The following is a 13,305-nucleotide window of genomic DNA, read 5'->3' as shown; positions in this document are numbered from 1 at the left end:
CAGTGAGAGACAGACACAGAGAGAGAGAGACAGTGAGAGAGACACACACACAGAGACAGACAGACAGACAGACAGACAGACACAGACAGACAGTTAGAGAGAGGGATCGTTATAGGATACATTTATTCTCTCTCTTGGATTGTTGGGAAACGCACAGGCCTTAAAGGAGGAAAGGCGTAATTAACCGTATGCACTGCTGGGCTTCATCCTCCTCCAAACCAGAGGGGACAGCTGCACGGTGTACGCCAGCGGCTAATCACGTCACACACATTCCCCTACACAACAGCCGCCTCTACCCCGTATGCCAGCGTGAGGGGACTGACTGAAGCCAAGGGAGACCTGTGAAAACCCTTACGACTGGAATTTAAGCACAGCCGCATGCGGAGGTGTAGCTGTCCAACAACAGCGTCTTAAATCAAAAACCATCTTAAAAAGTTGTTTTGTTAAAACAGTGCGCTAGTTTCTCGTTTCTACTTGAAATAACGTCTCGATGTTCTTTAATTCGTGTGTGTGTATATATATATATATATATATATATGTAAGACCTGGAAAGTCTTGCTGATTTGTTCCTCATCACCCTCTCGCTGCTTCTCTTTACAGTTCACTATATTTTGCATTTCTGGCCTCAGCTCCTTGGCAGATTGAGAGAACTAAGTAAAAACAGAGAGACAGGAAGACTATGAGAGCAGATCGGTGTTATATAAGTGATGATGACTCACACATGACTGCCGGCTCGCTGATCTAATCCAAATTTCACCCGATTAGAAGAAACAGAACCAGACAGTGGTGGAGAAATAAAAACTCGACCGGTGTGTGTACATCATGGTTTATACATAAACAACAAGAGGAGAAGAGGAAAACCATGTAGTGTATCACGCGCTGTAATTAAAACATGTACAGCACTCGGTTATTACAGTCCGCCAACTACATCCTGAGAATTTACACCAGGGACGTGGAGGTCGTATAAAAATACTAAAACATTCTTTTAAAAATATACTTAGATCAGATAAACCTGAAACCTGATATACATGGAAACCCGTATATTAAAAGCTAGCCATGCTGTAGCGATACAGGGTTTGTTTAGCTAGTTATCAAACGCAACTTTGAGTAATGCTGGCATTTAAGCTTAACTTTAGCCTGATGAATTTGGTAACGCTGGTTCCATTTTCACAGAAGTAAAACGAGCTAACAGAGCGAACACTAGCTGTATTTTGGCTCATTTTATTGGAGGAAATTCTAGCTAGCAAGACTAAGACTAAGCCATCTCTGACTTCAGATAAGCACGAATGAATTTCATTTAGCTAAACACCGCTGGTTATTAAAGGTAACGCTAGCAACATATCACAACATTAGTTTCATTTTTACTGAAGCCAGAAGTAACTTAATAGCAATTTATGTTGTTTGTAGAACCTTGGTCCTGGAGGACTGAAACCAGTCTCCTCTTTATTAGAGGACACACTTCCTTATGGAATTGCTTAAAAATTCAGACACAGTCTCAGTGTTTAAGTCCAGGCTAAAAACCTATTTATTTAGCCAAGCATTTTTATAAATAGATTAGCCTTAGGTAAAGGAGCAGATCTGGGGGACTCATGGACGTAGAGTATTATGGTGAACTGGTATGTTTGGATGCTGTCTTCCTCACTCTCATTGATCACTCAGGTTTGTTGACGGTGAGGTGATTGGTCACTTTACATCCCAGTTCCCCCTCATGTCTGTGTTTCCCTCTGGCTCCTCCCTTTTAGTTATGATGTCATAGTTAGTCCTGCCGGAGTCTCTGCTTGCACTCTACAGTTAATATACATTCACATTATACATTGTGTGACTGTGACCAGACCTAACTGCCATCTCTCCTCTTCTTCTCTCACTGTCTCTCTCACTCTCACTACACACGTCTCTGAGCTGCCAGTGATCCAGACCCCCTCTGCCCTCTGGAGGATGAGCCAGATGAGGATGGGTTCCCTGTTGAGTCTGGTTCCTCTCAGGGTTTCTTCTTATTACCATCTCATCATGGAGTTTTCCCCCCGTCATGTTCATCAGGGATGAGCAGATCATTCTGATTCATACACATTTCATACACACTTACATAACTTTCTGTTGATTCTGTAAAGATGCTTTGCAGCAATCATCACTGTTAAAAACACTATACAAATAAGATTGAACTGAATCAGCTTATAACTATGCTGCAATATTTCTAATGATCCGACCACCTGGTTCTCGGGTCTCGGTGCGGTTGCTTTGTGCTCACACCAGATGACTGAACTAGAGGTTAATTTAAACCTACTAAAGCGTACAGGTGTAAAAGCACCCTTGGTGAGAACTGATATTTCTGGAACGTATCAAATCCTAAAATATAATTAAACATGATCTAATGTTGATTAATTAAAAACATTTTCATGACTTGGAAAAGATCTTGATTGAAATGAGTCGTCTGTCAGAGGGACAGGCGTATAAAGCCACTTAGAGACAGGTGGACAGATAAAGAAAGACTATGTGACAGACAGATGGAGAGAAAAAAAAGACACACACACACACAGGGACAGAAGTAAAGTGATTTAAACATGAATGAGATCAAAGTGTGTAACTGATGATTCATAACCGACGTGTCCTTTAAAAACAACACACACATTATAAACACCCCATACACAGTCCCTCTCACACACACACATTATAAACACCCCATACACAGTCCCTCTCACACACACACACATTATAAACACCCCATACACAGTCCCTCTCACACACACACATTATAAACACCCCATACACAGTCCCTCTCACACACACACATTATAAACACCCCATACACAGTCCCTCTCACACACACACATTATAAACACCCCATACACAGTCCCTCTCACACACACACACACATTATAAACACCCCATACACAGTCCCTCTCACACACACACATTATAAACACCCCATACACAGTCCCTCTCACACACACACATTATAAACACCCCATACACAGTTCCTCTCACACACACACATTATAAACACCCCATACACAGTCCCTCTCACACACACACATTATAAACACCCCATACACAGTTCCTCTCACACACACACATTATAAACACCCCATACACAGTTCCTCTCACACACACACATTATAAACACCCCATACACAGTTCCTCTCACACACACACATTATAAACACCCCATACACAGTTCCTCTCACACACACACATTATAAACACCCCATACACAGTCCCTCTCACACACACACATTATAAACACCCCATACACAGTTCCTCTCACACACACACATTATAAACACCCCATACACAGTCCCTCTCACACACACACATTATAAACACCCCATACACAGTCCCTCTCACACACACACATTATAAACACCCCATACACAGTTCCTCTCACACACACACATTATAAACACCCCATACACAGTCCCTCTCACACACACACATTATAAACACCCCATACACAGTCCCTCTCACACACACACACACATTATAAACACCCCATACACAGTCCCTCTCACACACACACATTATAAACACCCCATACACAGTCCCTCTCACACACACACATTATAAACACCCCATACACAGTCCCTCTCACACACACACATTATAAACACCCCATACACAGTCCCTCTCACACACACACATTATAAACACCCCATACACAGTTCCTCTCACACACACACATTATAAACACCCCATACACAGTTCCTCTCACACACACACATTATAAACACCCCATACACAGTTCCTCTCACACACACACATTATAAACACCCCATACACAGTTCCTTACACACACACACATTATAAACACCCCATACACAGTTCCTTACACACACACACATTATAAACACCCCATACACAGTCCCTCTCACACACACACGTTATAAACACCCCATACACAGTCCCTCTCACACACACACACACATTATAAACACCCCATACACAGTCCCTCTCACACACACACACATTATAAACACCCCATACACAGTTCCTCACACACACACACATTATAAACACCCCATACACAGTTCCTCTCGCACACACACATTATAAACACCCCATACACAGTTCCTCTCACACACACACATTATAAACACCCCATACACAGTCCCTCTCACACACACACACATTATAAACACCCCATACACAGTCCCTCTCACACACACACACATTATAAACACCCCATACACAGTCCCTCTCACACACACACACATTATAAACACCCCATACACAGTCCCTCTCACACACACACACACATTATAAACACCCCATACACAGTTCCTCTCACACACACACACATTATAAACACCCCATACACAGTTCCTCACACACACACACATTATAAACACCCCATACACAGTTCCTCTCACACACACACATTATAAACACCCCATACACAGTCCCTCTCACACACACACATTATAAACACCCCATACACAGTCCCTCTCACACACACACATTATAAACACCCCATACACAGTCCCTCTCACACACACACACACATTATAAACACCCCATACACAGTCCCTCTCACACACACACACATTATAAACACCCCATACACAGTCCCTCTCACACACACACATTATAAACACCCCATACACAGTCCCTCTCACACACACACATTATAAACACCCCATACACAGTTCCTCTCACACACACACATTATAAACACCCCATACACAGTCCCTCTTACACACACACATTATAAACACCCCATACACAGTCCCTCTCACACACACACATTATAAACACCCCATACACAGTTCCTTACACACACACACATTATAAACACCCCATACACAGTCCCTCTCACACACACACACATTATAAACACCCCATACACAGTCCCTCTCACACACACACATTATAAACACCCCATACACAGTCCCTCTCACACACACACACATTATAAACACCCCATACACAGTCCCTCTCACACACACACACATTATAAACACCCCATACACAGTCCCTCTCACACACACACACATTATAAACACCCCATACACAGTCCCTCTCACACACACACACATTATAAACACCCCATACACAGTCCCTCTCACACACACACACACATTATAAACACCCCATACACAGTCCCTCTCACACACACACACACATTATAAACACCCCATACACAGTCCCTCTCACACACACACATTATAAACACCCCATACACAGTCCCTCTCACACACACACATTATAAACACCCCATACACAGTTCCTCTCACACACACACATTATAAACACCCCATACACAGTCCCTCTCACACACACACACACATTATAAACACCCCATACACAGTTCCTCTCACACACACACACATTATAAACACCCCATACACAGTTCCTCTCACACACACACATTATAAACACCCCATACACAGTCCCTCTCACACACACACATTATAAACACCCCATACACAGTCCCTCTCACACACACACATTATAAACACCCCATACACAGTTCCTCTCACACACACACATTATAAACACCCCATACACAGTCCCTCTCACACACACACATTATAAACACCCCATACACAGTTCCTTACACACACACACATTATAAACACCCCATACACAGTTCCTTACACACACACACATTATAAACACCCCATACACAGTCCCTCTCACACACACACATTATAAACACCCCATACACAGTCCCTCTCACACACACACATTATAAACACCCCATACACAGTCCCTCTCACACACACACATTATAAACACCCCATACACAGTTCCTTACACACACACACATTATAAACACCCCATACACAGTTCCTTACACACACACACATTATAAACACCCCATACACAGTCCCTCTCACACACACACATTATAAACACCCCATACACAGTTCCTCTCACACACACACATTATAAACACCCCATACACAGTTCCTCTCACACACACACATTATAAACACCCCATACACAGTCCCTCTCACACACACACATTATAAACACCCCATACACAGTCCCTCTCACACACACACACATTATAAACACCCCATACACAGTCCCTCTCACACACACACATTATAAACACCCCATACACAGTCCCTCTCACACACACACATTATAAACACCCCATACACAGTTCCTTACACACACACACATTATAAACACCCCATACACAGTTCCTCACACACACACACATTATAAACACCCCATAAACAGTCCCTCTCACACACACACACATTATAAACACCCCATACACAGTCCCTCTCACACACACACATTATAAACACCCCATACACAGTCCCTCTCACACACACACACATTATAAACACCCCATACACAGTCCCTCTCACACACACACACATTATAAACACCCCATACACAGTTCCTCTCACACACACACATTATAAACACCCCATACACAGTTCCTCTCACACACACACATTATAAACACCCCATACACAGTCCCTCTCACACACACACATTATAAACACCCCATACACAGTTCCTCTCACACACACACATTATAAACACCCCATACACAGTTCCTCTCACACACACACATTATAAACACCCCATACACAGTTCCTCTCACACACACACATTATAAACACCCCATACACAGTTCCTCTCACACACACACATTATAAACACCCCATACACAGTCCCTCTCACACACACACATTATAAACACCCCATACACAGTTCCTCTCACACACACACATTATAAACACCCCATACACAGTTCCTCTCACACACACACATTATAAACACCCCATACACAGTTCCTTACACACACACACATTATAAACACCCCATACACAGTTCCTTACACACACACACATTATAAACACCCCATACACAGTCCCTCTCACACACACACATTATAAACACCCCATACACAGTCCCTCTCACACACACACACACATTATAAACACCCCATACACAGTCCCTCTCTCACACACACACATTATAAACACCCCATACACAGTCACTCTCACACACACACATTATAAACACCCCATACACAGTCCCTCTCACACACACACATTATAAACACCCCATACACAGTCCCTCTCACACACACACATTATAAACACCCCATACACAGTTCCTCACACACACATTATAAACACCCCATACACAGTTCCTCACACACACACACACATTATAAACACCCCATACACAGTCCCTCTCACACACACACACACATTAGAAACACACCGTTGTCGTCTTGTCGGTTTATTAACTTTGTGTGGAGAATAAACATCAGTGTGAGCTTCGATCTGTACATTTACATTCATCACAATATATTATAAAAACTTAACACACTAATAAAAATCTGACCTCCCACAATGCACTCTGCTCCTGCACTCCTCACGACACACGCTCAGGCGCCAGGAGGAGAGACGGCAGTGTGGTGACACACCGTTTCCATGGAAACAGGACGAGGCGCTGCTCTGGACTCTGGACCTGTACACGAAGCGCCCTGTTCCCCCGGAAAGTGTGTGTGTGTGTGTGTGTGTGTGTCTACAGTAGGACGTTACAGCAGCTCACTGCTCCAGTTCCTGTTTATATACAAACGTGTTAGTGTAAAAGTGAGACGCGGTGTGTAACAGGTTCATCCTCCCGTCCTGCGCTGGGGACGAGCTCGCGGTCCTCCTCACCTCCATCCAGCGCGCGCACGTCTCCTCTACTTACTCACCGACAGCAACAGGTTGATCTGCAACACAGAGACAACATACCTGAATATCACCTGTCTCTCCCTCTCTCTCCCCACCTGTCTCTCTCCCCACCTGTCTCTCTCCCCACCTGTCTCTCTCCCTCTCTCTCCCCACATGTCTCTCTCCCCACCTGTCTCTCTTCCTCTCTCTCCCCACATGTCTCTCTCCCCACCTGTCTCTCTTCCTCTCTCCCCACCTGTCTCTCTCCCCACCTGTCTCTCTCCCCACCTGTCTCTCTCCCCACCTGTCTCTCTCCCCACCTGTCTCTCTCCCTCTCTCTCCCCACCTGTCTCTCTTCCTCTCTCTCCCACCTGTCTCTCTTCCCACCTGTCTCTCTCCCTCTCTCTTCCCACCTGTCTCTCTCCCCACCTGTCTCTCTCCCCACCTGTCTCTCTCCCCACCTGTCTCTCTCCCCACCTGTCTCTCTCCCCACCTGTCTCTCTCCCCACCTGTCTCTCTCCCCACCTATTTACACCATGTAGCCCTCCGTCTGTGCCTCTCTCTTTCTACCTGTCTGTTTCTCTCCATCTTTTTCTTTCCATTAGTTTTAGTCGCTGTCATTCTCCACCCCTCTCTCTTTTCACCTGTCTGTGTCTCATTCTTTCGATATGTCCATCTCTCTCTCTCTGTCTGGGATCCTCGGGTTGCCACGTGGTGCGTTATTAAGCAGGAGCTGACTAACTGAAGGCTGATCCCGGATCAGGTTCGGTGCATCGAGACCCAGACAGGAGGAGACGCTCCGTCTGACTGGGGAGACGAACGTCTGTCTCTCAGTCTAACCCATTACAATTAAGTCTTGTATGTACACACACGGGCGCACTCTCTCTCACACACACACACACACACACACACACACACACACACACACACACACACACACACACACCTGTTCCATGGAGGGACAGGCGATGATCTGCAGGTCCTCCCCGCTGTACTCCTCCTGCAGCAGTTTGTGGAGCTTCGTGAACATCTGCTGGATGTTATTCTAAAGAACACAGGATCACAGCACCATGGATCGTGAACACGCCATTTAAGAACACGCCATTTAAGACGTTAACACACGTTTACGTAAGAAGCGATGGTGTGTGATAGTCAGAGCTCCGGCCGGTCAGAAAGCAGTGTTTAAGTTTACTTATCAATACAACGATGCGGAAACACAGGGACTGGTACTGAGTGATGTGAACACGTGAAAAAAAACGTGCGTCTCACCCTGACGGGTTTGAACAGGATGAACTCGGTGTCTCGGTTCGCCAGGTACAGCGTCATGCTCTGTAACGTCTGAGGCAGTTTAGTCTTCATCACGCGATACGTGGACATCACCAGGTCGTTGATCTTAGCTACACACACACACACACACACACACACACACACACACACAGAGAACAGGTCACCACAGACAGATAGAGAACACACTCGTACAGTAACGTGATACACAGATGATGACGTCACACGCACCAGGCTGAGCCCAGGGCTGCTGGGAGAGCTGGTAGTTCGGCCCTCCTCCCACCGCCATCGCCTTCAACGCAGTCACCTAACACGTGTACGGACATACGTCAGTCATAGACACGGTGTGGTCAAAAGTACACATACTTTTCATTCTTGTGTGTGTGTGTGTGTGTGTGTGTGTGTGTGTGTGCGCGTGTGTGCGTGTGTGATGTATTTCAAACCCACCTTGGTGAGAAACTCCTCCAGATTTCCCACGAACATGCGGGTCTGCTGCTGGATGAACTGCTCACAGCTGGACTTCAGGTGTCGGTCCACGTCCTTCTTCGAGTCAATGTAGTGCTCTTTGATCTCTGGAGTTCCCTAATGAGTGTGTGTGTGTGTGTGTGTGTGTGTGTACACAAACACTCTGTGAGAACCCAACTCTATCACACTCAGATAAATGTGAACCCAGGAGTGAGAAGCGCGGTACCTCGAGCAGGAACTCCAGGATGGCGTTGTGGCTGTTGAGACGGAAGAATTTCGGCACGGCTCTGGGGTTCAGGATCTTAAACGCAGCGTCTGAGAGGAACAGCGGATCACATCAGGCTACGCTAAAGCACTGTTAGCGACGCGAGCGCACGCACGCTTGCACGCACTCAGATGTACAGAGTCAGCCAACAACATTCATACACAGGAAAAGAAAAACTTGAATAAATATTTGAATACTAACTTTGTTATGTTACAATAATAATAATAATAATAATAAGATAATATTAGAAATATTATATTAATATGATTTACATCATATTATTTTTCCTTTTCCTGACGTGTGTATACATTTTTTTGCCTGACTCTGTGTATTGTTAAGACGTGTGTTGGGTTGTTTGGCTGTTTTTGCATTACAGCTACAAGCGTTTAGACACGTGACCTCTGAGACACAGACAGGACGGGAGCCGCTCGAGTCGAGCTCCTTCTCCTCAATGTTAAACAGCACCAACACTTCGCCAAAAACAAACATCCGTTTAGCTAAGAAGCTTGCTTTAGTTCAAGCATGATGTGTGGAGGAGAGTTAAGAGAAGGCTGTTGCTAGGCAACCACCCAATATGGCTGTTGTTAAAAGTCTAATCTAAAGGTTTAAGAAAAGTAAAAGGTGGTTCATTGTGATCAGAGAGAACACGGGTGGTGACGGGAAACAACGGCTCCTGGGCGCGACGCAAGTCAATGGTGTCTAACGTCAAAACGCCTTTAAACTGCGCGAACTCATTCTGCAACGTTTGTTTATTTATGTGACCACACCCACCTCTGGTTTTCTTCAGGTCCAGTGAGATTTCTTTAATGGCGAAGTCGGTGTGAAACGGTGCGATCTGCTCTCTCATAATCAGGAGGTGCTTGATGAGGAACAGCTGAGCGTCGATCTGGGTCTGGGGAAAGCAGGGATACGAAATAAAATAAACAAACTAATATTATAATTAAAATGCCGGCTAACGCGGAAGCATGGAGGTGATGAGGTCAAACGATTACGCTGCGCACGCCACACTACACATACAGCTGCTTATGGTCTATATAACCCTGAATACGACAGCATATCTCTAGCGCTGTATGTAAAGAGGGCGTTTAATCAGAAGGTCCAGATGTCTGGGTGTACGAGGCTGCTTTAGGGGAACACTGACCGCGCCTCCTCCTCCTCCTCCTCACCTTGTTCTTCTGGATGAACTCAGAAGCTTTAAGTAGAGACACGATGCAGGCCGACAGCGCCTCCTGGGACAGACCCTGAAAAACCGCCCGCTGCCAGAGAGAAGCGAACACACATCCAAGTGTAAATACAAGTCTTATAATGATCAGAGAATGTGTGTGTGTGTGTGTGTGTGTGTGTGTGTGTGTGTGGACTCACGTCAATGCAGCGGTAGAGTTTCGATAAACACAGTAACGTGCGTCTGACTGTCGGGTACCACATCCCGTGTAGATCAGCAGGAGAAACGCCTCCTAGTGGTCGAGAAAGAACCCAAAAGTTAAACTGTTAATAATGAATAGCTCCGCCCACACAGAGGAGACACAGCATGGCATTATGGGTCACAGCACTGACAGCACCTCAAATGGCTCAACTTGGAACTCATTAGACAGTTTTGGGCGGGCTGACCGTCTGGCCACTCCCTGCCACCCTGGCCAGCACATGCAAAATGCTCAAAAAAAAATGTTTTTTTGTTTGTTTGTTTTTTTTAATGGAGGTTGGTTTGTCCAGAGTCTCTTTGATAAAAACACACCTCCTGTATTTCCGATCTTCCTGGAGTCGGAGTCCTCTAGATGGACATCGCTGAAGGAGGTGTCGAGTCTCACCTGCTCCTCCTTCAGAGACTGGGCGATTTTCTGAAACATAAAACCACAACGTTTTAGCACCTGAGTGACGTGGGATGTACAGGTAGTCCCTAACTTACAAACATTAGAGTCCTGAATTTTCGCAGAAATGAACGGACCACGGTTCTCCTTCTGGTATAATTGGGAAAGAGGCTCACGTGTTGTACAAAAAAAAAAAAAAAAAAAAAAAAAAAAAGACACTGCAGTGCAGCAGATGTATTATATAATTAATATTCGTGTAAAAAGCGTATAAGGCTCACTTTGTCCGACGTAAGAACAAATCCGACTTACAAACGTGCTCATTCGTAAGTGAGCGACTACCTATACAAGTCTAGTCATTACAGTAATTACTCTGTGTGTGTGTGTGTGTATTAGACCTCCATCATCTGCAGTTTGTCGGGGTAGGCCAGGTCTCCCAGTGCCGGGTTGTACCCGCTGATGTCTGTCTGAATGTAGATGTGTGTCCTGTAGACGAGTCGTTCCTGAACGTCCTCCAACATCTGTTTCACCACGGTGTCAAACGCACACAACTGCACCGCTGCACGCACACACACACACACACACACACACACACACACACGTCACTTTTAGGTCAGCAGTCCCAGCCTGCCCAGCCGCGCTCGGGGATCAGAGCCCGTACCATTGTTGTGCACGTGGTCCTCCAGCATCTCGTTCTTCAGGATGCTGCAGAGCTCCGACAGCGTCTCCAGGTGGACCACGTGGATGATGAGCGGCCGCAGGACGTCGTACAGAGACATGCACAGCTTCTCCAGCAGCTCACTGACAAAAAAAAGAAAGAAAAAAAGTAAATAAAAAAAAAAAATGCACTTCATTCTCAAACCCTTTTGGTTACCATGACAACTGGCCCCTCCCCCCATGTGGCTGCAAACAGCGCCCCCTTATGGACTATTACACAGTGTAGTGTTACAACCTGGACCTGAAACGGACTTCACTGGGGTTAAACTGGTGTACAATTATTCAGAAACGGTGCATAAATATTCACCCCCCCGGTTACGGTGAAACCCATACATTGGATTAGATTACGGTGCGTCAGACGTGACACTATTGATGGGATAGATTTGATCTGTGTGTAATTACAGTGTCACATGACCTCGTTATAAATACACGTCAGGGGGTAGGCGTGACGTCACCACATGTCTGTCTCAAACATGCCTCGTGTAAAACACACACACGCCAGTATGATGCGCTATAATTTCCGTGATATCTAATCCCCGTTCAGTGTGTTTCAGTCCCGGGCTGTAACCATGGCGACACAAAGACGCGGCTCAGAGCGTCAGCGCGGCTCAGAGCGTCAGCGCGGCCTCACTCACTCCAGCTTGACTGTCGGCTTGGAGAAGAACTCGTTGTAAAGCTGATGCTCGTCCTGACACACGTGCACCATGAACGCACAGCCACTACGCACCTGAACAACACACACACACACACACAGTGAACACCGAGCCGTCAGCTCTAACATCACAAATGTAAATAAACTCGTCGTATTTACTGTCCTTCAGCAGCTAGCATGAGCAAAGACTTAGCATCAGCGCTCATTTATTGTCAATAAATACAACTAACAAAGTGTCAGTGGGAATAAATCATAAACTACAAGCATGAAGTGATAGTGAAGCTCTGGACTGTGTGTGTGTGTGTGTGTGTGTGTGTGTACTAGAGCGCAGTGGTCCTTGTTGTTCTGTCCCGTCAGCTCAGTGATGGTGGACCTGATGCTGGGAGCGAGCAGAAGCTCTCTCTGATCCAGATAACACTGATGGACGTCATCCAGCAGCTGCTGATACCTGATCACACACACACACACACACACACACACACACACACA

General features: G+C 45.7%; 1 protein-coding gene across 1 annotated transcript in view; it reads right to left on the bottom strand.

Annotated features, from left to right (window-relative positions):
- Positions 1 to 7,193: 7,193 nt before the first annotated feature.
- cog3 (component of oligomeric golgi complex 3) overlaps positions 7,194 to 13,305 on the bottom strand; it is an 11,753-nt gene continuing 5,641 nt past the window's right edge. The window contains exons 10-23 of the mRNA XM_053497445.1: positions 13,138 to 13,264; positions 12,800 to 12,891; positions 12,109 to 12,248; positions 11,846 to 12,006; positions 11,378 to 11,480; positions 11,008 to 11,099; positions 10,812 to 10,901; positions 10,417 to 10,537; positions 9,607 to 9,695; positions 9,363 to 9,497; positions 9,147 to 9,222; positions 8,901 to 9,028; positions 8,578 to 8,676; positions 7,194 to 7,690 (exon numbers count right to left, since the gene is read on the bottom strand). Coding sequence (XP_053353420.1) covers positions 7,661 to 7,690; positions 8,578 to 8,676; positions 8,901 to 9,028; positions 9,147 to 9,222; positions 9,363 to 9,497; positions 9,607 to 9,695; positions 10,417 to 10,537; positions 10,812 to 10,901; positions 11,008 to 11,099; positions 11,378 to 11,480; positions 11,846 to 12,006; positions 12,109 to 12,248; positions 12,800 to 12,891; positions 13,138 to 13,264 — 1,483 coding nt within the window. The 3' untranslated portion in view covers positions 7,194 to 7,660. The remainder of the gene's footprint in view (positions 7,691 to 8,577; positions 8,677 to 8,900; positions 9,029 to 9,146; positions 9,223 to 9,362; positions 9,498 to 9,606; positions 9,696 to 10,416; positions 10,538 to 10,811; positions 10,902 to 11,007; positions 11,100 to 11,377; positions 11,481 to 11,845; positions 12,007 to 12,108; positions 12,249 to 12,799; positions 12,892 to 13,137; positions 13,265 to 13,305) is intronic.

The sequence above is a fragment of the Clarias gariepinus genome, chromosome 5 (assembly GCF_024256425.1).
Source record: "Clarias gariepinus isolate MV-2021 ecotype Netherlands chromosome 5, CGAR_prim_01v2, whole genome shotgun sequence".
Classification (NCBI taxonomy): Eukaryota; Metazoa; Chordata; class Actinopteri; order Siluriformes; family Clariidae; genus Clarias; species Clarias gariepinus.
This window is presented reverse-complemented; position numbering and strand designations above follow the sequence as displayed.